This window comes from Salvelinus fontinalis, chromosome 15 (assembly GCF_029448725.1).
Source record: "Salvelinus fontinalis isolate EN_2023a chromosome 15, ASM2944872v1, whole genome shotgun sequence".
Taxonomy (NCBI): Eukaryota; Metazoa; Chordata; class Actinopteri; order Salmoniformes; family Salmonidae; genus Salvelinus; species Salvelinus fontinalis.
In genome coordinates, this window is record NC_074679.1 from 41,658,872 (window position 1) to 41,684,253 (window position 25,382).

At 41.3% G+C, this 25,382-nt stretch overlaps 1 protein-coding gene across 2 annotated transcripts; it reads left to right on the top strand.

Annotated features, from left to right (window-relative positions):
- The first annotated feature begins 966 nt into the window (after nt 1-966).
- On the top strand, nt 967-25,382 carry LOC129811997 (zinc finger protein 420-like). Of its 2 annotated transcripts, XM_055863865.1 has the most exons (4): nt 967-1,241; nt 16,769-16,822; nt 17,499-18,237; nt 18,637-25,382. In XM_055863865.1, exons 3-4 carry the CDS (start codon nt 17,667-17,669, stop codon nt 21,462-21,464), a joined length of 3,399 nt encoding a protein of 1,132 aa, XP_055719840.1. In that variant the 5' UTR covers nt 967-1,241; nt 16,769-16,822; nt 17,499-17,666; the 3' UTR covers nt 21,465-25,382. The 2 variants fall into 2 exon arrangements, with proteins under 2 accessions (XP_055719840.1, XP_055719839.1); XM_055863864.1 differs by lacking the exon at nt 16,769-16,822.

Consider the following 25,382-nt stretch of genomic DNA (forward strand, 5'->3'; position numbering starts at 1 on the left):
AGAATCATTGTCTGATCTTTTGAGTTTTGAAGTTGAGTCTGCCTGACAAAGTGAAGTTAGGATATATAAGTTATCCTGCACGAGCGTATATGCCGAATACAATAAGATGTTACAGGTGTTAAGCTTATGGGCATGTGGCAGCAATGTAGCTGGGGATCAGAAATGTCCTGTGTGAGAGAGGCAGGTTGAGGTTTCCAGGGTTAGAGTAGAGCAGAAGTTGTCATATGCTGAACCAGTGAAGAAAGTAGAGTAAGATGGGTTAAGGGGGAGGAGTGGTGAGAGTAGTAGAGATATATTCCAGTACAGAGGGATAGGCCAAAAAGTGAAATAAGTTTCAGTAAGAATGGATTTTTAGCATTTATACCAATGGTTATTAATTGTACTGCAGGGATGGATCGGAAGTCTCTGAAAATTGAGGTTGTGGTGGCAGCTGCAGAGAGGTATTTGGGTGTGCGAGACTTGACAGCAGAAGAGTTACAGGATGTGTTAAGTGGTGATGTCCCATCCTTTCAGGGCGATGGCATGAGGTAGGAATAAATACATTTAATTAGTGGAGTAGGAGGGTGTTAATTTTATTTTATATAATTTTGAAATTAGTGAGTATAGAGCTAGATGGTAGGGTATTTATTTAGTATTGCTATAAATGCTAAAAATCGATATCTACATGTACATACTACCTCAATCAGCCTGACTAACCGGTGTCTGTATGTAGCCTCGCTACTGTATATAGCCTGTCTTTTTACTGTTGTTTTATTTCTTTACTTACCTATTGTTCACCTAATTCCTTTTTCGCACTATTGGTTAGAGCCTGTAAGTAAGCATTTCACTGTACGGTCTACTACACCTGTTGTATTCCGCGCACGTGACAAATAAACTTTGATTAGATTTTTCAAGTAAAGTAGAAGGGAGTTTTACTCCAGTCTAGTAGGTGGCGGTAATGCAACAAAATGGATGCCAACTGCCGTTAAATCTCATAGAAGAAGTGCAGTGACGTCCCAAGGATCCCGTATAGATATCGCCACTAACTACCACAGAGTAATAACCTCACCAGTATTACCATTTCTCATCTTAAAATTATTTAAACGTAACCACACTGCTAACATTATGACTAACCTTGAATTAAGACCAAAAGACAAATTATTGTTTTCAATCATTTTTACGTATAGCCAGTGTTGACTTTGTGGCAACCGCAGCCAGGCCAGCGTCTTCAGAGAGAAGGCAGTTTTTTTTTTGAGAAGCAGGTATGTAAAAAGGTCCGATTTTGGTTCATATAATTTGTTCACCTTTTAAATACATTGCTAATGTTGCTTTGTCAGGAGAAGTCGAATATCTTAGTCCTGAACTGTACCTACCAATGAGGAACGCGTGCACGCGGTCAAAGTATGTGCATTGTTCGAATCACTTGCAGCTAGCTACGGTAACGTTAGCTAGCAAGAGAACGCCAAACGAACTATATCGCTAGTTAGCCAGTATTGCTAATCAGCTAGGCAATTGAACCTTGAAACGACAGAATGATTACAAATATTTGACTTTTCAGCATGGTAGCGTTACACATTCTCATATCGTAAAGCTTGTGAGTGAAATAAACCTACTTAGCGTCTAGTTATGGAACGCCGTTTGGGTCTTTGTGTCAAAACACTATTTGACGTGTCAAATAAGCTTTTAATTTATTTGACAAGTCAAATAACACAATTCTATTATAGACTAGAATGTTGTTTGTGCTTAATTTGCACGTACAAGCCAAGTGCCACCATTATGATCACTGTCAAAGCTGGACAATACTGCGTTGGTAATAAGGCATTATTTGTTCGACCGAATGTGAAAACGTCTGTGTGAGCATTTGAAATTAGATCAGGATCAAACGATACAGATGTTATAAGCAACCAGCCTGAAAACAATAAACAGTAGAAACGGCAGTCATTTTAAATATTCTTAGCAATGATTTAGGAATCCATGTGAGTATGTATTAGCTAGGTAGCCACTTGTTGTTCTCCTATTGAAATAACTAGCTAGTCCACTATTTAACCCTGTTGCCCAAAACTAACGACATAAGCAGCCAGAAAGCATCATTTGACTACTATACAATTGTTTGACTGGACCAGATTATGTTGTGACGCTAGCCACAATGAGGATTAGCCACAATAGTGGAATTTGCGCTTCGCCTTTAAAATAAAAGTCCCTCTTTGAAATTGATGCATACGGTTACAATTGGTGAAATCAGGCCATATTTAGACTTGATCATGTTAAACGTTGTTGGCATGTGGAGCAATGTAATGAGGTATCGGTCTACTTGGTGACACCCAGAGAACAACTGTGAGGAGTTTACGGAAATATTTCCCACAGTCAGTTTATTGTGCGTATTGACATTCATATTGCACTGTACACCCTTACCCCATCTCATTGATCTCCAATCGTTAGGTATCAGCCTACACAGTACCCGAGTGCTTTTTTCCCCCAAAGTCCTTTAGTTATCAGGCTCAAACCATCCACGTTGTATGTCATATTTGGGTCCTGATTGGTTAACAAGCTTATTTGACACTTCAGATAGTGTTATTTGACGTGTATGTTTTTTGACACGCAAATACCCAAACGGCATTCCATATCTAGTTCCACTCGTGTTGTCAATCCTGGATGGCTGGTAGTTTGCCCCTAGTGAAGCGTTGGGCAGACTGCGACACTCTCTGGAGAGCCTTGCGGTTGTGGGCGGTGATATGATGATTTTTATATGCTGTGCTTTGGTCGATCTGAATGATTCCGTTGTGCCATTTGGGTAGAGCACCTTCACCTTGTCGTCATAACAACAGTGCCCCCTTTTATTTTTTTGTTCAACTAGGCAAGTCAGTTGAGAACAAATTCTTATTTACAATGACGGCCTAGGAACAGTGGGTTAACTGCTTTGTTCAGGGGCAGAACGACACATTTTTACCTTGTCAGCTCGGGGATTCTAGCAACCTTTCAGTTACTGGCCCAACGCTAAAACCACTAGGTGACCTGCTAGGTGACCCTTAAACATTTAAAATGTAAGTTAGACCATTGTTTATGATTTTGTAAAAATACTGTACTTTAATAGGTGATATTGTTGTATGGGTGAAATGTAAAAATATTTGGTCTTCTCTGCTTTGCCTAGCCCCATTGAATAGAAAGTATTTCTTATAGCCCAACTACTTTTTCTTTACAATTTAAAAAGGTTTAGCATAGACAATGTAATTGTTGTGGTAGTCTTAGGCAAACCATCTTCATTATCGCAGTGGCATCTCCAAGTGCCACTCACTTTTCTCCCAGAAGGTCTATCTGGCATTGAACTTGGTTGTAGTTGTATGTATGTTTTAAGCTTTGTTTTTCAAGGGTCCCATCTTCTACTTCCAGAAATTTCACCACCTAGATTACAAGGGTTGCATTTGCAATAAAACATTTCATGGCAGCACAAGGCATGTACACAATCTAGTGTAATGATTAGCCTCATATAAACTCAGCCCCAAAAAAAGAAACGCCCCCTTTTCAGGACCCTGTCTTTCAAAGATAACTCGTAAAAATCCAAATAACTTCACAGATCTTCATTGTAAAGGGTTTAAACACTGTTTCCCATGCTTGTTCAATGAACCATAAACAATTCATTAACATGCAGTTATGAAAACCTAGGACACTAGAGGACCTCCATCTGCTGACAGGGTTTGAATATTATGTTGCTATATGTATGTCCTCAGTTTTTCTCGCTAGGGACTGGAACTGGAGAATAGTTTCATAATGTCCTCCCTCAAAGGTACCTGCCCTATCCAGAGTAGCCTACTCTCCCTTCTCTGACAGCGCTTGCTAATCCATTCACCCTCTCCCATGGCTGTTAGTTAGCTAGCTACAAATGGATTTGGAGTTCAACGATAAATACATCAAGATGGATGACTAGCTAGTGTGAGGTTAGCAAGTTGGTGATTATGTAATTTCTAGTAACTTTACAAACTGTATAGCTAGCTAACTAGCGGACATTACGTTAGCAGCTCATTTGAGTTAGCCTGCACACTAAGTGTCTGTAGCAAGCTAGCTAATAATATATTTTGTTTGATCATTTTCAAAATCTATTTATTTACTTGAATAGGTTCTGGGTCCTTAGAAAAACTAAATAGTTGCTATCTTCCCAACGTTTCTGGTGGTAGCAAAATGGACGATTGGAGGACTTCCAATATGGGTCCTGGTGTGGTGGCTAGGTGATTCATGACTCAACTGCAAGCCATCTATAGATGGGTTGGTTATTTAGCAGCAAAACCGATGCATATGCAACCATGGGGCAAAGCAGACAGTCTTGGTTTAGATTGTTGACAACATGTAAACTGTATTTAGTCTCCAAGGCTTATTGAAAACAAACACATCTGCACAATGAGCAACTGTTCTCTCAAATACATTGTTAGTTGTTGATTAGCTAGCTAGCAAATATTTTTGCCATATTAGCATTGCCATGAAATCAGTCAAGACATGGTATCAAGAACAAGATGAAAGGGCAAATTAATGTTTTATCATTAGGCCTACATTTGGATATTTTATTAGCCTAACATTATTTCAATTCCCGTCCATCAAACACCATTTCCCCCAAAATAACAATATTTGCTTTCAGTGCAATTAATGAACCACTAGAAGTTGTGCGTACGCATGGTCTGAGTTGTGAGTGGAGCAGGGTTTCTGTTCTGAAAATTTACCGGACCCAATGTAACCTGATTAGGGCGTCCACCCACGATGCTCAGAATGATGATAATTCATCTTAACAGAACATGCATGTTGAGGATGCAATGACGTGTGGCCTTTTGAAAATGTTAGAATAACTGGCTACATTTACTTTTCCTCAGCCAAGAAGTCGAGTAACGAACAGCAAAGTCACTAGCGTATGCGATGCGTGAGTTTCATGTTTGGGGAAGCAAATTTTCAACATAAAATTCACTTAATATTATAATGCATTCCATTGTTTTTGCAGACTGTGATGAGTAGTTGTAATGTGATGAGTAGGTTGGATAGTTATAATTGAGGCTAATAATATAACTCAATCACTGTTTGCAAAAAATACCAATGCATGGCTGAGCGCTTATACAGTAGAGGCCTGGGCTTCGTGGGGCGGCAGGTAGCCTAGTGGTTAGAGCGTTGGACTAGTAACCAAAAGGTTGCAAGATCGAATCCCAGAGCTGACAAGGTAAAAATCTGTCATTCTGCCCTTGAACAAGGCAGTAACCCACTGTTCCTAGGCCGTCATTGAAAATAAGAATTTGTTCTTAACTGACCTGCCTAGTTAAATAAAGGTTAAATATCATGTTTCCTCTTTCTTTGCACGGGAAAAACACTTCATGCAATTGTTCATGCAACACTTTATAAGACTGGAGACATTAGCAGGATATTGTTTTATGACAAATTACAATTACTACTCTGACAAATTGATCAATAAAAACGACCTTGTCTGTATAATTAGGTCTATGAGAAGGGGATACACAAATAGAATGACTCATCTAAACTGGAGGAGGAAATTATTGTCCCCAAAACTTTTTTAAAGTGGCATTGACCCAACAATGATGGCGTGAATGTGCACACTCATCGGGAATATGCCCGATGCTCTTTACTGGTGCCAATAAGATCGAGACCTACTGTTCGCTCAATTAAGTTGAGAATTTTGATAACTAAAAGACAGATTAGACTTTTCATTGTCCTCTCTTTACACAGAAGATATCTGCTAAACATAAACTGAAAGAAAATATAAACGCAAACTGCAACAATTTCAAAGATTTCACTGAGTTACAGTTCATATAGGGAAATCATTCACTTTAAATAAATAAATTAGGCCCTAATCTATGGATTTCACATTCCTGTGAATACAGATATGCATTAGTTGGTCACAGATACCTTAAAAAAAGTAGGTGCGTGGATCAGAACCAGTCATTATCTGGTGTGACCACCATTTGCCTCATGCAGCGGGAAACACCTCCTTTCCTTAGAGTTGATCAGGCTGTTGATTGTGGCCTGTGGAATTTTGTCCCACTCTTCAATGGCTGTGTGAAGTTGCTGGATATTGGCGGTAACTGGAACATGCTGTTGTGCACGTCGATCCAGAGCATCCCAAAAATGCTCAACGGCTGACATTTTTTTTTTTTTTTTTAATCCATTATTTTACCAGGTAAGTTGACTGAGAACACATTCTCATTTGCAGCAACGACCTGGGGAATAGTTACAGGGGAGAGGAGGGGGATGAATGAGCCAATTGTAAACTGGGGATTATTAGGTGACCATGATGGTTTGAGAGCCAGATTGGGAATTTAGCCAGGACACCGGGGTTAACACCCCTACTCTTACGATAAGTGCCATGGGATCTTTAATGACCTCAGAGAGTCAGGACACCCGTTTAACGTCCCATCAGAAAGACAGCACCCTACACAGGGCAATGTCCCCAATCACTGCCCTGGGGCTTTGGGATATTATTGTTTTTAGACCAGAGGAAAGAGTGCCTCCTACTGGCCCTCCAACACCACTTCCAGCAGCATCTGGTCTCCCATCCAGGGACTGACCAGAACCAACCCTGCTTAGCTTCAGAAGCAAGCCAGTAGTGGTATGCAGGGTGGTATGCTGCTGGCTATGTCTGGTGAGTATGCAGGCCATGGAAGAACTGGGACATTTTCAGCTTCCAGGAATTGTGAACAGATCCTTGCGACATGCTGAAACATGGAGGTGATGGCGGCAGGTGAATGACACGACAATGTGCCTCAGGATCTCGTTCAGTATCTCTGAGCATTCAAATGGCCATTGATAAAATTATATTGTGTTCGTTGTCCGTAGCTTATGCCTGCCCATACCATAACCCTATCTCCACCATGGGACTCTCTGTTCACAACGTTGACATCAGCAAACCGCTTGCCCAAACAATGCCAAACACGCCATCTGCCCGGTACACTTGAAACCGGGATTCATCCGTGAAGAGCACACTTCTCCAGCGTGCCAGTGGCCATCGAAGATGAGCATTTGCCCACTGAAGTCGGTTACGACGCTGAAGTGGAGTCAGGTCAAAACCAAGGTGAGGACGACGAGCATGCAGATGCTTTCCTGAGACGGTTTCTGTGTAGAAATTCTTTGGTTGTGCAAACCCACAGTTTCATCAGCTGTCCGGGTGTCTGGTCGCAGACGATCCTGCAGGTGAAGAAGCCGGATGTGGGTGTCCTGGGCTGGCGTGGTAACACGTGGTGTGCTGTTGTGAGGCCGGATGGACGTACTGACAAATTCTTTATAACGTCATTGGAGGTGGCTTATGGTAGAGAAATGAACATTCAAATCTCTGGCAACAGCTCTGGTGGAGATTCCTGCAGTCAGCATGCCAATTGCATGCTCCCTCAACTTGAGACGTCTGTGGCGTTGTGTTGTGACAGAACTGCACATTTTAGTAGCCTTTTATTGTCCCCAGCACAAGGTGCACCTGTGTAATGATCATGCTGTTTATCACAAGAGACTATAAGTGCCGGCTAGAGAACGTTGTGAACTTTGCTGGGTGTGCCCTTTAGCACATGCATCAGATACATATCAACCCGCTAGGTGTGCAAACAACGGTGCCAACTAGAGGTCGACAGATTAATCGGAATTCGCCGATTAATTAGGGCCGTTTTCATAACAATCGGAAATCGTTATTTTTGGATGCCGATTTAAAAAAAAATCAATATTTTTAATTTTTTACACCTTTATTTAACTAGGCAAGTCAGTTAAGAACACATTCTTATTTTCAATGACGGCCTAGAAACGGTGGGTTAACTGCCTTGTTCAGGGGCAGAACAACAGATTTTTACCTTGTCAGCTCAGGGATTCAATCTTGCAACCTTACGGTTAACTAGTCCAACGCTCTAACCACCTGCCTCACGAGGAGCCCGCCTGTTACGCGGATGCAGTAAGAAGCCAAGGTAACTTATCTTTATATAAAACAATCAATCAATCATAATCACTAGTTATAACTACACCTGGTTGATATTACTAGTTTATCTAGCGTGTCCTGCGTTGCGTATAATCGATGCGGTGCGCATTCGTGAAAAAGGTCTGTCGTTGCTCCAACGTGTACCTAACCATAAACATCAATGCCTTTCTTAAAATCAATACACAGAAGTATATATTTTTAAACCTGCATATTTAGCTAAAAGAAATCCAGGTTAGCAGGCAATATTAACCAGGTGAAATTGTCACTTCTCTTGCGTTCATTGCACGCAGAGTCAGGGTATATGCAACAGTTTGGGCCGTCTGGCTCGTTGCGAACTAATTTGCCAGAATTTAACGTAATTATGACATAACATTGAAGGTTGTGCAATGTAACAGGAATATTTAGACTTATGGATGCCACCCGGTTCCGTATTTCACTGAAAGAATAAACATTTTGTTTTCGAGATGATGGTGTCCGGATTGGACCATATTCATTTACATTACATTTACATTTAAGTCATTTAGCAGACGCTCTTATCCAGAGCGACTTAATGACCTAAGGCTCGTATTTCTGTGTGTTATTATGTTATAATTAAGTCTGTGATTTGATAGAGCAGTCTGACTGAGCGATGGTAGGCACCAGCAGGCTTGTAAGCATTCATTCAAACAGCACTTTCGTGCGTTTTGCCAGCAGCTCTTCGCAATGCTTCAAGCATTGCGCTGTTTATGACTTCAAACCTATCAACTCCAGAGATTAGGCTGGTGTAACTGATGTGAAATGGCTAGCTAGTTAGCAGGGTGTGCACTAATAACGTTTCAAACGTCACTCGCTCTGAGACTTGGAGTAGTTGTTCCCCTTGCTCTGCATGGGTAACGCTGCTTCGAGGGTGGCTGTTCTAGCCCAGGTAGCGGCGAGGAGATGGATGGAAGCTATACTGTTACACTGGCAATACTAAAGTGCCTATAAGAATATCCAATAGTCAAAGGTATATGAAGTACAAATGGTATAGAGAGAAATAGTCCTATAATTCCTATAATAACTACAACCTAAAACTTCTTACCTGGGAATATTGAAGACTCATGTTAAAAGGAACCACCAGCTTTCATATGTTCTCATGTTCTGAGCAAGGAACTTCAACGTTAGCTTTCTTACATGGCACATATTGCACTTTTACTTTCTTCTCCAACACTTTGTTTTTGCATTATTTAAACAAAATTGAACATTACATTTTACATTTAAGTCATTTAGCAGACGCTCTTATCCAGAGCGACTTACAAATTGGTGCATTCACCTTATGACATCCAGTGGAACAGCCACTTTACAATAGTGCATCTAGATCATTTTAAGGGGGGGGGGGGGCAGAAGGATTGCTTTATCCTAGGTATTCCTTGAAGAGGTGGGGTTTCAGGTGTCTCCGGAAGGTGGTGATTGACTCCGCTGTCCTGGCGTCGTGAGGGAGTTTGTTCCACCATTGGGGTGCCAGAGCAGCGAACAGTTTTGACTGGGCTGAGCGGGAACTGTACTTCCTCAGTGGTAGGGAGGCGAGCAGGCCAGAGGTGGATGAACGCAGTGCCCTTGTTTGGGTGTAGGGCCTGATCAGAGCCTGAAGGTACTGAGGTGCCGTTCCCCTCACAGCTCCGTAGGCAAGCACCATGTTTCATTATTTATTTGAGGATAAATTGATTTTGTTGATGTATTAAGTTAAAATAAGTGTTCATTCAGTATTGTTGTATTTATTACAACAACAACAAAATCGTCCGATTAATCGGTATCGGCTTTTTTTTGGGTCCTCCAATAATCGGTATCGGCATTGAAAAATCATAATCGGTCGACCTCTAGTGCCAACACTTGATAAGTAGTGCATAAACTATTGTAAAGGATTAATTGTATGAAGAAATATTCATTGAAATCTATCAATATAAGAAAATAACAACAATAGTCATTTGTTGAGTGTAAAGTATATGTTTTGAATAATTCTACGAAGTACTAGAAAAAACGTAGGCCTATAGCCTATTTTTTTCTAGCCTTACAATAAAAACATTATTGTAATACATTTGATCAGCTTTATTTGTAGATTCGATGAGTAATAGTCGCAGTAAAGTTTACAGCTTCTTTTGTCAACGTAGAAATGAAGATGATATAACCAGCCATGTTGTCATATTCCTACACAAAAGCACCAGTGCATGAACAATTGTAAAGGATGAATTGTATAAAGAAATATTTGTAGGAATATATTCATGACAAGATTTATATAACAAGTCATTTGTTGATTGTATCGGACTCTGTATTGTGCCCTTATACCCGTGCCGTTACGCGTTTATCAATCTCGTTTCTCTTTATGCTTCAGGTCCACAGTCAGCGCACCAGCTTCCGGGCTTTGTGTGTAAACCCCACAAACAAATCGGTTGCACAGCAAACCGTTTTTATTTGCCTTGTTACACGTGCACCTGCCGAAGGTGTGGCATAATCTCTCTGAAGCGGTTGCGTGGCTGGTCTCTCTGGGAGGGGTAAAGTCCACCCCGTACCTATCAGACCAAATTGACTCCACATCCATGCTCTGTCCCATGTCCAGTTTTATTTTAACTTTTTTTCACCCAAACCGCGCCTCGACTCCTGTCTCACGGTGGCAGTTGGGATCACTGTCTCAGTTGGCTCCTGTTTTTTTTTTCCTTTGGTGAGGCTCAGGCATCGGAGGCGGAGGCTCCTTCAACGTCAGAATCAGATGAAGACTCTTCATCAGCAATGTCGATTTCAAGCTCAATATCCTATCCTCCATCTGACTCTAACTCATCTAAATTCTGCAGCCAGTGCGTCCATTCGTTTGGTTCGCCTTGCCGTTTGACTCTCTGAGGAGAAATTCTGTGCCATCTCCAGCCTTTCATAATAAAATAGACTGCCCTCAATTCTTCATTACACTATTGTTCTAAATTAAATCACCCTCTTCATCATGCTCATCGTTCAGTTAATTTAAGTGACATGCACCGTTATCAGTTTCTATCGTCCATTGATGACAGAATAGCATATTTTCTTTTCATTATGTTAGTAGTTTTTGCTTAGTAGCCAGAGCGGTCATGTGCTGAATGCATGGACAGCACGGATATTCTTAGAAAAAGTGACATTTTGGAAATGGAGCTGCACCTCCAAGAACTTCAATATTATTGTCAATTTAATCTTGTCTGTAGACTAACTCTCGTGTGAAATTAGTTTCTGTATAATTTAGGTGACGTTTCGATGGGCCGGCTGTGCAGGCTGACTGGCATTGTTTTGTTTCCCGCTCATCAACTTGGATAGTCAAGGGTATGTTTTGCATTATTCTAGAGGCCTACTGTAACACGTAGCATGCTTTCGTTTCCCTTTCAATACGTTTGACGTGTAATAGTTCCAGTAAATAAGTGGCGTAACAGCTTCTTTTTACAGAGCGGTCAAATGATTTGCTGCTGATATAGGCATAACACAAACTAATCATTACACTTGTCTTTCTAAATTAAATAAACCTCTTCACCCTCCTTATTGTTCAGTTGTGAAGTGAGGTGCACAATTATTGCCCATTCATCCATGTGTCATTCAGTGAGGAGAAAGAGATGCGCTTTAGCGCTTGGCTGGGTACCAACGTCCAACAGCACATTTTCTCAGTGGGTTAAGTTGGGAATAGGTGTGACCGCTAATACTTTTCTGTCTGATTTTCAAAATTCTGACATACAAACATTTAGGAAAAGTCAGGGAAGGAGCAGGACATGGCTGCAGGACATTTGTGGCCTGCTGGAGGTCATTTTGCAGGTTGCTGGCAGTGCACCCCCTTGCACAAAGGCGGAGGTAGCGGTCCTGCTGCTGGGTTGTTGCCCTCCTACGGCCTCCTCCACGTCTCCTGATGTACTGGCCTGTTTCCTGGTAGCGCCTCCATGCTCTGGACACTACGCTGACAGACACAGCAAACCTTTTTGCCACAGCTCGCATTGATGTGCCATCCTGGATGAACTGCACTACCTTAGCCACTTGTGTGGGTTGTAGACTCCGTCTCATGCTACCACTAGAGTGAGAGCACCGCAAGCATTCAAAAGTGACCAAAACATTAGTCAGGAAGCATAGGAACTGAGAAGTGGTCTGTGATCACCACCTGCAGAATCACTCCTTTTTTGGGGGTGTCTTGCTAATTACCTATATTTTCCACCTTTTGTCTATTCCATTTGCACAACAGCATGTGAAATTTATTGTCAATCAGTGTTGCTTCCTAAGTGGACAGTTTGATTTCACAGAAGTGTGATTGACTTGGAGTTACATTGTGTTGTTTAAGTGTTCCCTTTATTTTTTTGAGCAGTGTATAATAAACAAACCGTCATTCTTCTTTCTATCATTCCTCTAAAGCAAGTCATTTTGAGAGTAGTCCTCCAGTACTTTGAAGTTTCTTTTTGTTCTGACAATCAGGCAAATGTTAGCCTGGTTTTTTGATCTGTTTATATAGCCAACTCTTAAAGTTACATGACATGACTACAAGAATACAGTAGGAGTTGACAAGTCAGCATAAACAGATCTGGGACCAGGCTAGCCAAATGTCTCTAACGTCCTGTGTGTGTCCTGTTACCCCTACTCTTAACATCTGGCACATTTAATAAACTGCACAATTGTCAGAGAATAGCCTAACATTCATTTTATTTTGTCCAAGTGTTTCTTGCACAGAGATTTCGAGATCCGCTGTCCCTCTTTCAGCACTCAAACTCTGTCAGATGTATCTAATAGTTATGCACATGCGTAAACAGGATTTATTTACGCAATAAGGCCCAGGGAGGTGTGGTATATGGCCAATATACCACAGCTAAGGGCTGTTCTTAGGCACTACGCATCGCAGCCCTTAGCCGTGGTATATTGGCAATGTATCACTAACCTTATTGCCTTATTGCTATTACAAACAGGTTACCAACATAATTAGAGCAGTAAAAATAATACATGTTTTGTCATAGCCATGGTATATCAGACCGTATACCACAGGTGTCAGCCAATCAGCATCCAGGACTCAAACCACAGTTTATAATTGTAATTATAAACTGGGTGGTTCGGGCCCTGAATGCTGATTGGCTGACAGCCATGGTATATCAGACCGTGTACCACGGGTATGACAAAAATACCTTTTACTGTTGGTAACCACCTTGCACATGCTGCTATAAACTGATCTATTTACAGTATGGAATTCACAACAAAATGTTTGTTTAAAATGTGCTAGATGCTCTGCATTGCATTTGGTTTGCTAATTTAGTAGCATGTTAGCTATCTAGCTAAGGGATTGGCTTCTTCCAAAATCAAGCATTCGCTTGGTAACTGCAGAGCATCCCCTCCTGGATCAATAGCCTTGCTGGCTAATATTTGTTTTGTGCATGCAGCCAACTGAGTAGCATTTTTTTGTTACTTGTATTGTTTAGGTCAGAAAATGTTCAATGCGCTCATTAGCATTTTTGTTACCATTCTCTATGAGATTTTACATGTACTTGTAAGCCTTCGAATTACAGAGTATCAGTGGGATTTGAAAGCAACGCCCCTTATTCGGTATTACCAAATATCCTGGTATGGCACAAGGTCGGTATGACAAGGTCGGTATGACAATCTGAATACTGCCCAAGCCTACATTGCAGGTTTATTTGAACAACTTTTGAGGATTAAAAATTTAGTGGTTGTTGTCTTCAAAGTTGTTTCGGTGGGTCTCAAAAAGCTAAATTAGCATGGCATTAGTTCAATTAAATGTAAGGCTTTGAAAAAATAAAATTGAAATTGTTATACGCTCTGTGCTCTGACATTTCCAAGCAATACGCGAAATCTCAAAGGGAATTTCAAATTAATATGAAGTGTATACTAAAATATAAAAATACTACATGTCTCAAACTCTATCCATCTTACCTCTATTGTTTCATCTCTTGTGGATTCGAGAAGATGACACGGGAAAGTAAGCCCGTCAGTTAGCCAGTAGCCTTAATTCTTGCACACAGTCAAGCCTAGGTGACGCTTTACTATTTTCCAGATTTTTGACCACTTTTTCTCAGGCCTCCATTGATTTAGTCACCCTAATTCTGGCTGTCCTACAAGGGTAAAAACTCTAACTTTTGATTGGCTTATGATCGAGACATAAGGTTTGGACCATTCATTTTCTTAGTTCATCTGCACAATTATTTTACCCAGTGGTCAAATTGTATTTTTGATTGGACACCCTACCTGATAGCTAGCTCTCTCACCAGGTGTCAAAAGTTCATTTTCTGAGTCATCTTAATGAATCGGGAAAATAATAACGAACATGAAAACAAATTGTATAAAGTTTCCTACCTTAAAGGGAAACTTCACATTCATCATCTACAGCATCGCCAAACATCAACATATGTGAAAATGGTGCATTTCTATGTTTTGTTGTAAAAAAGACAGAGGAAGATAAGTGTTTCTAATGACCCTGGTGTGCATTGTGTGATTATGACTAATTTGTGATTAGGCATGCATGGCCTACTATTTGGTTGTCATTTGAAACACTTTTTTTTACTACGGAACATAGAAACGCACCATTTTCACATATGTTGATGTTGGGGTGGTGCTGGAGATGATGAATATGTTGAACAATTGTGTAATTTCCCATTTAAGGATCGGACACTTTTTTTAAATTTATTTTTTTAGCCTAAAATGACATACTCAAATCTAACTGTCTTTAGCTCAGTACCTGAAGCAAGGATATGCATATTCTTGATACCATTTCAAAGGAAACAGTTTGGAAATGTGAAATTAATGTAGGAGAATATAACACATTAGATCTGGTAAAAGATAATACCAAGAAAAAACTATGCCTTTTCATCTTCGAAATGCAAGAGAAAAGCCATACGTTGAGAGGATTCTAGGTGTAATTTAGATGTTGTCCACAAGATGGCAGCAGTGGGTGGGCAAAGTTTGACTGATCCAGTGAAGAATTACTTCACTGCACAATATTTTGTTTCAGTAAATACGTTATTTGCCTTCAGAAGTGAATGTATCAATCCAGTTGCCGTGATAAGTGTTTTATTGTTTTGCACTATCCTCAAAAAATAGCATGGTCTTTTTTTACTCTAATAGCAGTTAGATTAACAAGAATTTAAGCTTTCTGCCTATTTTAAGACATCTCGATGTCCCAGAATTGACTGTTTACAATGCTGACCATACCTCAAACATCCTCAAATAAACGTTGTTCAAAGTACTACAAATATTTATGTTTATCTTAAATGCACGTTTTAGTATTAGTGGATTGAATGCACCGCTTTGCCTTGCTTCTCTTCCCCTTGAAGCTGCCTCAATATTTGCAGCTAAAGGTGGTAATATCTCTCTTGGAGCTGATTCTTCGTCTATATTGTGAAATAATTGTAAAGGTACGATTTTAATGGAGAAAGCTGTTCCGAGAGCAGCCCTGCTTTTCAGTCCTCTTTGTATCAACACATGCACCAATGACACACTTATGAACAATCTCTCTACATGGTGTATTTAGCATCGAATAGCCCCTGCGATATGCAACTTTTCAGCGAAGTCAGGAACCAATATACTCAGTCAGTTAAAAAAGCTAAGGCTAGCTTTTTCAAACAGAAATTTGCTTCTAGCACTAATTCCAAAAAGTTTTGGGACACTGTAAAGTCCATGAATAAGAGTACCTCCTCCCAGCTGCTCACTGCACTGAGGATGGGAAACATTGTCACCACCGATAAATCTATGATAATCGATAATTTCAATAAGCATTTTTCTATGGCTGGTCATGCTTTCCACCTGGCTACTCCTACCCCTGCCACCATTCTGTATACCTCTGGCCCTTCTTTGGACACTGTGCTAACAAACCTCCAAATGAGCTTTAACGCCATAACACTTCTTCCGTGGCTTCCAACTGCTTTTAAATGCTAGTAAAACCAAATGCATGCTCTTCAACCGATAACTGCCCGCACCCTCCCACCCGACTAGCATCAGAATATGTGGACAACTGCAAATACCTAGGTGTCTGGTTAGACTGTAAACTCTCCATCCAGACTCACATTATTAAGCATCTCCAATCCGAAATTAAATCTAGAATCGGCTTCCTATTTCACAAAGCCTCCTTCACTCATGCTGCCAAACATACCCTCGTAAAACTGACTATCCTACCGATCCTTGACTTCGACGATGTCATTTACAAAATGGCCCCCACACTCTACTCAGACTACATCCAAGTTGCGATCACATTGCCATCCGTTTTGTCACCAAAGCCCCATATACGACCAACCACTGCAACCTGTACGCTCTCGTTGGCTGGCCCTCGCAACTTATTCGTTACCAAACTCATTGGCTCTAGGTCATCTGTAAGTCTTTGCTAGGTAAATCCCCACCTTATCTCAGCTCACTGGTTACCATAGCGACACCCACCCGTGGCACGTGCTCCAGCAGGTATATTTCAGTGGTCATCCCCAAAACCAACACTTTATTTGGCCGCCTTTCCTTCCAGTTCTCTGCTGCCAGTGACTGGAACGAATTGCAAAAATCGCTGAAGCTGGAGACTTATTTCCCCCTCTAACTTTAAGCATCAGCTGTCAGAGCAGCTAACTGATCACTGTACCTGTACATAGCCAATCTGTAAATAGCACACCCAACTACCTAATCCCCATATTATTACTTACCCTCTTTCTCTTTTGCACCCCAGTATCTCTACTTGCACATCATCATCTGCACATCGATCACTCCAGTGTTAATGCTAAATTGTAATTATTTCGCCTCCGGCCTATTTATTGCCTACCTCTCTACTTTTCTACATTTGCAGATTTAAATATAGATTTTTCTATTGTGTTATTGACTGTACATTTGTTTAACTGTTTTTGTCGCTTTGCTTTGCTTTATCTTGGCCAGGTTGCAGTTGTAAATAAGAACTTGTTCTCAACTTGCCTACCTGGTTAAATAAAGGTAAAATATTTTTAAAAGTATTGGGAAATGCATGTGACATCTTTGACTGTTTTTATAGGAACTATGCATAATTTAAAGCATTCATAAGCTGAAAGTAACTGTCCAGGGAGAATCTCACATTTTCTGTTAACTCTTACCCAAATAAGGTTTTTGACTCATCCTACAGTATACTCTTTGTAGCCAAAGCTTAAATTGGAGGGGAAAAAACCCACCTCAAACTTGTATCTCAGTTTCAAAAATGCTTGCCATTTCCTTATAGAACATTATGTAATGTTGGCTCATTGGATGAGCAGGCCAATCAGAGGTCTACTGACATCAATCCTTTTAATGGACCAACAGCATTCTGTTGGGGCTATACCAAATCGGGAAGTACTGGTAAGCTCCATCTCTTTCGGGAAACTGGGCGCTGGTGTGTTGAATTTCGCCACTGTTTGATGAAGTGATTTAAATCAGATGTGATGGTTGACGCAAGCCTACAGTTGCCTACCGGTGGCACTCCAGGAACAAGTCAATAAATATTGTTTTAAACAATGTTACTGTTTCGGTGTAAACGCTTGTGATACCATTCAGTAAACATTTTGAGTATTTGTTTACCTTAAGCTCATACAGTGTCAGTGCGGAACAAATGGAGGCTGGCTGATTTTCATTCCCCGTTCTGTGTGTGATTTTATTTCAGGAGAGCGAGGACATGTCCTAGATCAGTTCTGGGCACCCTGGAGGCAACGCTCAGCTTTATGTTCACGTGAGCATCAGCCCATATCACACGGGAAGTGGGCAAAGTGTCCCGAGACGTTACAAAAGCTAGCTGTCTAACCAGTCGTGGTTGTGACGTGAGTAGGGCAATATGAGTCGGGAGAGGGAAACGTTGCTGGACGAAATTGAACTGAGTTTATACACTTTATCTGAGGACAATTTACATTACTTGTGCGGACGTTGTGGAATAGGGGGCAAGGACGGATCAGAAGTCAAAGGGAAGAGTCAGCGCTCGTTGCGTCGTATAGTAGGGGAGTATTGTGAAAATGTAATTATAATGGATTCAGAGGACCAGGGAATCTCTCAGTTACTCCAGCTGAAAGAAGACATCAAAGGAATACAGATAGAGGCTAGCAATGTGCCTACAAGTCCCAGCCAGTCAGCGACGGTAGAGGTGGACAGGTCACACGCAAGCGGCGATGGTGAACCGAATGAGGGAGGGGCTTGGTTACCCAACAACAGGCAGCCGGCGGATCCATCTCCAGAGTGGCTCATTATACCACAGCAGAGGGAGTCACTGCTTCCTGATTGTGACAGTGGAGCCCAGTCGTTACAGCAGGATGCAACGGTGCTGCTGGAGGACTGCAGGTTTATGCTGGGGCAGAGATTCAACATCAAAGTGGAAAAGGAGGAGGATCTGATTTCAGCCTTTGCTAATGCAGGTATGAATAGACAGATTGTATTAAAGATCCACTACAAGTGGTAATGACGTCACATTTGGACTTGAGAGCACAATTGATATTATCATTTAAAGTTGATATCGTGGAAAGAAGTGGAGGGTGCTTAACCGACGTGAGTTGAGGTGCGACCCCCCCCAAAAAATGTGCATTGAAAAGGAAAAAGTGCACACTCTCGCTCATCATGAACATGTTTTATTTAAACAGTTAAAGCTTGATGTTCAGATGAAGTCCATTGAATAAGGCTGAAACGTCAATCTTTAAATAGTTGTTTAAATCAAAGAAAAAAAATTGTGAGCGAGCTTTGCACCTCTTCCTTTCCGAAGTTGATATAGTGTAACTTGTTGCAGCTACTGACATGTTTTTCTGTTGTCATTCGGACAGGAGTGTGTCCTCCTGAGTCCTCAGACTCATCAGTGGAGGCATTGTCTACATCAGGCGTGCAACACCAGGAAGTTGACAAAGGAAAGAGCCCTCGACGTAAGAAGAGCTCCACAAAACTATTACACCCTCAACGACACGTGCAGCCACATTCTGGAAAGACGTCTTCCCACTGTTCAGATAGCGATGATAGTTTCTCTTCTGTGAGTTCTTACCAATGCCCTGAATGTAAGAAGAGATTCTCTAGCAATGCAGGTCTTCAAAAACACATGCGAATTCATAGTGGTGAGAGGCCTTTCCAGTGCTCACAGTGTGACAAGAGTTTCATTAATAGTTCAAATCTTTATCAACACCTGCCAGTGCACTCTGGAGAGAAGCCTCACCACTGCTCTGACTGCGGGCGAACTTTCTCTACAGTGCGGTATTTAACGAAACACAAGCGTCTACATTCAGGGATTAAGCCTTTCTGTTGCCATCAGTGTGACAAGAGGTTCATCAGATCAGACCAGTTAAAAGTTCATATGATGGCACATACTGGCGAGCGGCCTTACCAATGTGGTCAGTGTGAGAAGAGTTTTAAAATTAAGTCAAATCTTAAAGACCACCTGTTATTACACAAGGTGGAGATGTCTCACCACAGCCCTGACTGTGATCAAAGTTTCTCCACTGACGAAACTTTAAAGGAACACATGCTGTTACACACGGGAGAGAAACCTTTCCATTGTCTGCAATGCGACAAGAGGTACAATAGGTCAGATGCGTTAAAAGATCATATGATGACTCATGAGGAGCAGCCTGATTCTCAGCCTAGTTCTGCTAATAGGTCACCAAGTTCCAGACATGAAGAACAAGGATGTCAGGAAATATCACATGCTGTCAAAAAAAGCTCAGATCTTATTCAACACCTGCAAGTAAATTCTGGAGAGAAGCCATTCCACTGTCTGCATTGCGAGAATAGGTACAGTACTTCAGAGGAGTTGAAAGAACATATGAAGACTCATGCTGAGGAGCAGCCTGGTTCTGAGAATAGATCAATTACCATAAATGTAGAAAAACAATATCAAGAGATGGCCCATACTGTCGAAAAACCTGACCGTAGCCCTGACTGTGGAACAGATTTCGCTCAACAAGACAACCTGACAGAACACCAGCAAACAAACACTGGGAAAAAGTCTCACCACTGCCCTGAATGTGGGAAAAAGTACCATAGCGCTTCACATTTCAAAGAACACCTGCGTTCACACACTGGTGAGAGACCTTACCAGTGTTCTCAGTGTGCGAAGACTTTCACAAAACAAATACATCTTAAGCGGCATCTGTACTCACACTCTGGAGAGAAACTTTACCATTGTGAAAATTGCAATTTATATTTCCTAAATGCATTGGAATTGAAAAGACACAAGCACACTGGAAAGAAGCCTCACCAATGCTCTGTCTGTAGTGTTAGTTTCCCTTTATTAGAAGATCTAAAAGCACATGAAAGGATTCACACAGAGAATCCTCACCACTGCTCTGACTGCGGGAGAAATTTCTCTACCGCAGGTTGTTTAAAGAAACACAAGCTGTTACATTCAGGAGAGAAACCTTTCCACTGCACACAGTGTGATAAGCGGTACACCAGAGCCGACCAGTTAAAAGATCATATGAAAATACATTCTGAAGAGAAGCCTTACCAATGCCCTGTTTGTGAGAAGAAATTCCATGATTCTAGCAAATTAAAAGTTCACCAGAGAGCAGTGCATACAGCATCTTCTTACATTTGCTCTGACTGTGGAAAGAGCTTTGCTCTACTGGGCAACCTTAATGCCCACCAGCGAACTCACACTGGGGTAAAGCCTCACCAGTGCCCCATCTGTGAAAAGAGATACTCAAAACGATCACATCTTAAAGAACATGTGCGTATACACACTGGTGAGAGACCTTACCAGTGCTCTCAGTGTGAAAAGACTTTCACAACACAAACAGGTCTTAACCATCACCTGTACACACACACTGGAGAGAAGCCCCGTCACCACTGTCCAGATTGTAACGAAAGTTTTACATCTTGGAGACCCTTTAAGAGACATAAACAACAACACACTGGAGAGAAGCCTCACCTGTGCTCTAACTGTGGTCTTACCTTCCTTATAGAAGAAGACCTAAAAGCACACGAAAGGATACACACTGGAGAGAAGCCTCACCACTGTTCTGAGTGCGGGAAAGGATTCTCTTCAGAAGGTAATTTGAAAAAACACAAGCGGTTACATACTGGAGAGAAACCTTTTCATTGTACGCATTGTGATGAGAAGTTCACAAGATCAGATCGGTTGAAAGTTCATATGATGGCGCATAATGGAGAGAAACCATACCAATGTCCTGAATGTGAGAAAAGCTACAATAATTCCACCCAATTGAAAAATCATCAGAGAATAATACATAGACAAGAAAAACCGTACCTTTGCTCTGACTGTGGAAAGAGCTTTGGTAAACTAGGCAACCTTACAGACCACCAGCGAATGCATACTGGGGAGAAGCCTTATGTCTGCCCTGAGTGTGGAAAACAGTTTAGCCATGGAAAACACTTAAAGATACATCAGCGTGAACATACTGGAGAAAAACCGTATAAATGTCTTGACTGTGAGAAATGTTTCACCCGGGTAGATTACCTAAAAACACACCAAGTTACGCATAGGCCTCCTCACATGCTCTCTACTGGAGTTAAACCACATCGCTGCTCTGACTGTGGGAAGCGTTTCAGGCAGATTTCTGGCCTTAGAGCACATCAGCAAACCCACACTGGAGAATCTCTTTATGACTGTACTGGATATGAAAAGAGTTTTGTAAACCTGTAAAATCTAAACTTTTGAGAAGCCTTACCACTGCTTTGACTATGGGATCAACATTTCCCAATTGGGGACCTTTTTTTAGGAGACACCAGGTCACAAAACACAATCATTGTCCTATCTGAATAGCCTGGTATGGTGGCCTGAACATGGAAAAGGAGTGGTAATTATTACTATGTTACCATATTTAGACTTTTACTTTGCTACCATGCTTAGATCACCTTTTGTAGTTGGCATGTGAATATACTGTTTAGTTAGCGTAGGATGATGTGCAATCACAATAGATAAGCTACAGTCTCCTACTCAACTGTAACTTGAAGTGGTTTAAATGTCTGTTTGGTCAATTATTCCGATGTCAGATAATAAAGATACTTTTCCTGTGAAAAAAGTCACCCATCCAGTCCTTTCAAATGTACTGCATGGACACAGTGTAATAATTGTACCTTTACTGAGCCGAGTCAAGTCGCACTGGCCTGGTAACACATCCATATATGCTGGAACCCTGTTAGAAAGGACTGAAAATTCAATGTCAGAGCCAGTACGGGCCGGCTCTAGTGTGCTCATCCTAAAGCTAATATTATCCTAGAATACTTGTATTATAGGGACAGATCTAAGGATGTAGTCTCCCACAAGCATTGATTGTGAATGTCTCAATTGTGCACACTTAATTTCACCAGCAGATGGGAGTGTTGGCTTTGACCACATTTGAACATATTCTCTCATCCTCACTGAGAAACACCCAACCTTTTATGTTTAAAGCTCATTGATTGCACATTTACTGCTGTCATATTGATAACTTTATATATTTTATGTTTTGTTTATTTTAAGCCATAGGTTTATAAGCAGAGAGGGAAAATACAATTTTATTTACATGAAAACTTCAGATGGTATTGAATGGATAAACTTGAACTATTTACACAGTTCAAGTCAGTCACTTTTTATGGGTCCATAACATGTTCAAATAATCTCAAGAACACTCAGTATGGATTCCTATGTGCCTCAGTTGGCCTCTGTCTCATATATCATGTTTACATTATGCCTGAAAGCAGGCTGGCAACTTTCAGAAGAGGAGTATTGAGGAGGCTTTCTCTGTTGTACAGTAGGGTCTGCGTCTCATCAGAACTCATTAGTGCACAATTAGATTTTGGTGAGTGAACAGCAGCCAGGGTCGAAACTCTACCCCCTGTTACCCCATTCATCAATATCCACCCCTCTCTCCCTCTAACCCATTGTAGAACGAGCCCTAACTAACCCCGGAGCCTCGTGTCCCCCCCCCCCCCAGCTGAGCACAGGGCCTTGAGATCGTTTAAACAGAACATTCCACAATAACACTTGCCCCTGTTTCAGAGAGAGGCCAGGTCCACGTGGGCTGCAAGCATTTTACACAATGGATGACAGGATCCAGGTTCTAGATTTCTGTCTCCAGGTTGACATGGGTTGTTGTTGAGCTCAAATTCTAAACTTGGTAAACTCTCCATGAACAAAATGTAGTTTACTAGGTCATGAAAATGAAACAAGAACACTAAAATGATTCTCCAGACAACTTATCTAAGCGAATGAGTAGTTACCAAACAAGGACTAACTCCACTAGTAACACCAAAGGGAGAACATAATAGAATATTGCGTGCGCCAGAAGGTTTATTCTCTAGATGAGGGGATTTGAATGATGTAGGACAGTAAAGTTGGGCCAGTGTTTTGAATCGCTCACATTTCTGGTAAATGGCTCCTTTGACTGATCGACTTTCCTGTGTGATGCAGCTGCTTCCCTAATAACAGGACAGGGCTGGCGGTGCTGACAGATTTGCTTCCGTTTACTGAACCACACCTCTCAGAGGAGACGGTGACACACCCGGTAGTATCACCCGTCTCTGGTGCATCGTGCATGGCAGCCATTTTGGGCAGTTGTGTGGTCACTGTGGAAACGGCTGTGCCTGTGACCTCGCCATAATGCTTGAGTAAGTGAATACTGGGTCAGTTCCCTGAGTTTTTCCTGATCATGTGATCTAACCAGAAAAAACACTGGTTAAAGTCTATAAGGCCACTGTTGTAGTAAGTTCAGCCGGCTTACACTTCATAAAAATCAGGCTAAACACTAGACTATGGGAGAAATGAACAGTTACCGTTCCGTCTCTTTGTCATTGACTCCACCTGTTGCCGATCTCTGTTTTTGCTTAATGCCCTTGTTTGGTTTTACCTTTACATTGTGTGGTGAAGGCAAGAGATGTCCTGCTCCTTCAAGACAATAAATCATCTTGTCAGTTTGAGTCCCTCTGGTTACATGTCAAGTCTGTTTTGTAGTGATCAATGGACGGCCCATGTTTTTCACATTTTTAAGGTTTGGAGCTGTGGAGAACTCAGCGGTCTGTGGTGGATCTTCCATGGAAACAGCACTGCCCGACATGGAGAAAAACTGGGATGAGGATTGATGACACTTCTTCTCTCTGACTGGCCTTGATTTGATCTGGTCCGAACCAAATCTGAACCAATCGTATGTTTCGTTCAAATCCGGTCCGGACTATATGTGGCCCATATGTGGTTCAGATTTAACATGGTCCCCAGACTCGAGTTGCTGGTGCATAGAGCTTGTTAAAACTGCTACAAAGTGGGACTTGAAAGTTGTGTGGTTAAAATCGAGGCGGGAGAGGAAGCGAGCCTGCTACTGCTGTATCAGGCCTTTGATAAAGGGCAAAAATCGGCAATAAGAACATTTATTTATCACATTGACCAAATTCTTTTTGGGAAGCCCAATTTGATTCTGAGCTCGGACATATTAAGTTTACATGCGAGAACTATTTCTAAGATGTGTACTTTCAGTTTTTCCAAACTCACTTCCTTGTTTAAATCGTCCACAATGTAGGGGGGAGTTTCTAAGGGTAGTGCTAGATGGCGACGGACTGAGAGATCAGCCAATTAAAACCGCTCCTGCCATAGGACTGGACTTGACTGGGAGTCTGAAGCTCTGTGATACCAGACTTCTCGACAAAGAGTGAGCCAGCTGGTGGGTGAGAGCAGTTCAGATTTGGCCAGAACATAGACGTCTATAATTGGTAAAGATTTTTGTTTGACCAGCATAGTATAGTACAGTGAAAAGTATAGTACAATACAGTAGGGTAAAATATACTTCAGTATAGTGCAGTATAATGTACAATATTGTACCCTTTAATGTACTCCAATCTACTGCACTAAACTGTACTGAATTAAACTACTGTATTGTACTCTGCTGAAATAAACTAATGCACCATACTGTACTCTACTGAATACAACTACTCTACTGTATTAAACTGTACTATACTGTACCATACTATACTGTACTCTGCTGAATGCAACTCTACTTTACCATACTGTGCTCTACTGTATTAAACTGTGCAGTACTGTGCTGTTCATACTTGTGAAACAGCCTAGACAGCTATGATTCGTTCAGATTTGGTCCGTTCCGAGTCAACCAAATGTTTACTTGTCTGGGGATGGAGCTCATTGTAATAATACCCAGTATGCTTTGTAAGTGTTGTTTTTACATTTTGGTCGTTCAGCAAACGCTGTTATCCAGAGTGACTTACAAGCAGTGCATTCAACTAAGGTAGATAACAACAATCGTTACTGAGAATATTATGGTAGTTGAAGTGGTCTGTTACAGGTTTAATGTCAGTCGGGCTACTTTGACCATCATTGGTGACAGTTTTTAAGCTTTTAAAACCATAAATTAAATTCTAGTGATGTGTATTGATTTTATTTTTTTGGGCTCCTGAATGGCTCTGTGTCCTAAATGCTTAAAAATGTACCTAGAGCCATGAAAAAAAAAATGCTCATCTCTAATGTAAAGCCCCAAAAGCAGTCTATCATTATGTCAGATTGTGAAATGTGCATTCAAATACATTTTTACCTGGCCAAATTGTTGCAGTGAGTTAAAAATAAACAATCTCCCCACTA

Excerpts from the sequence above, each read along its gene's own strand:
- LOC129811997 (XM_055863865.1), top strand. The coding sequence starts at position 17,667 with ATGAGTCGGGAGAGGGAAACGTTGCTGGACGAAATTGAACTGAGTTTA. Across the intron at positions 18,238-18,636 it reads TTCAGCCTTTGCTAATGCAG|GAGTGTGTCCTCCTGAGTCC; the intron begins GTATGAATAGAC and ends TCATTCGGACAG.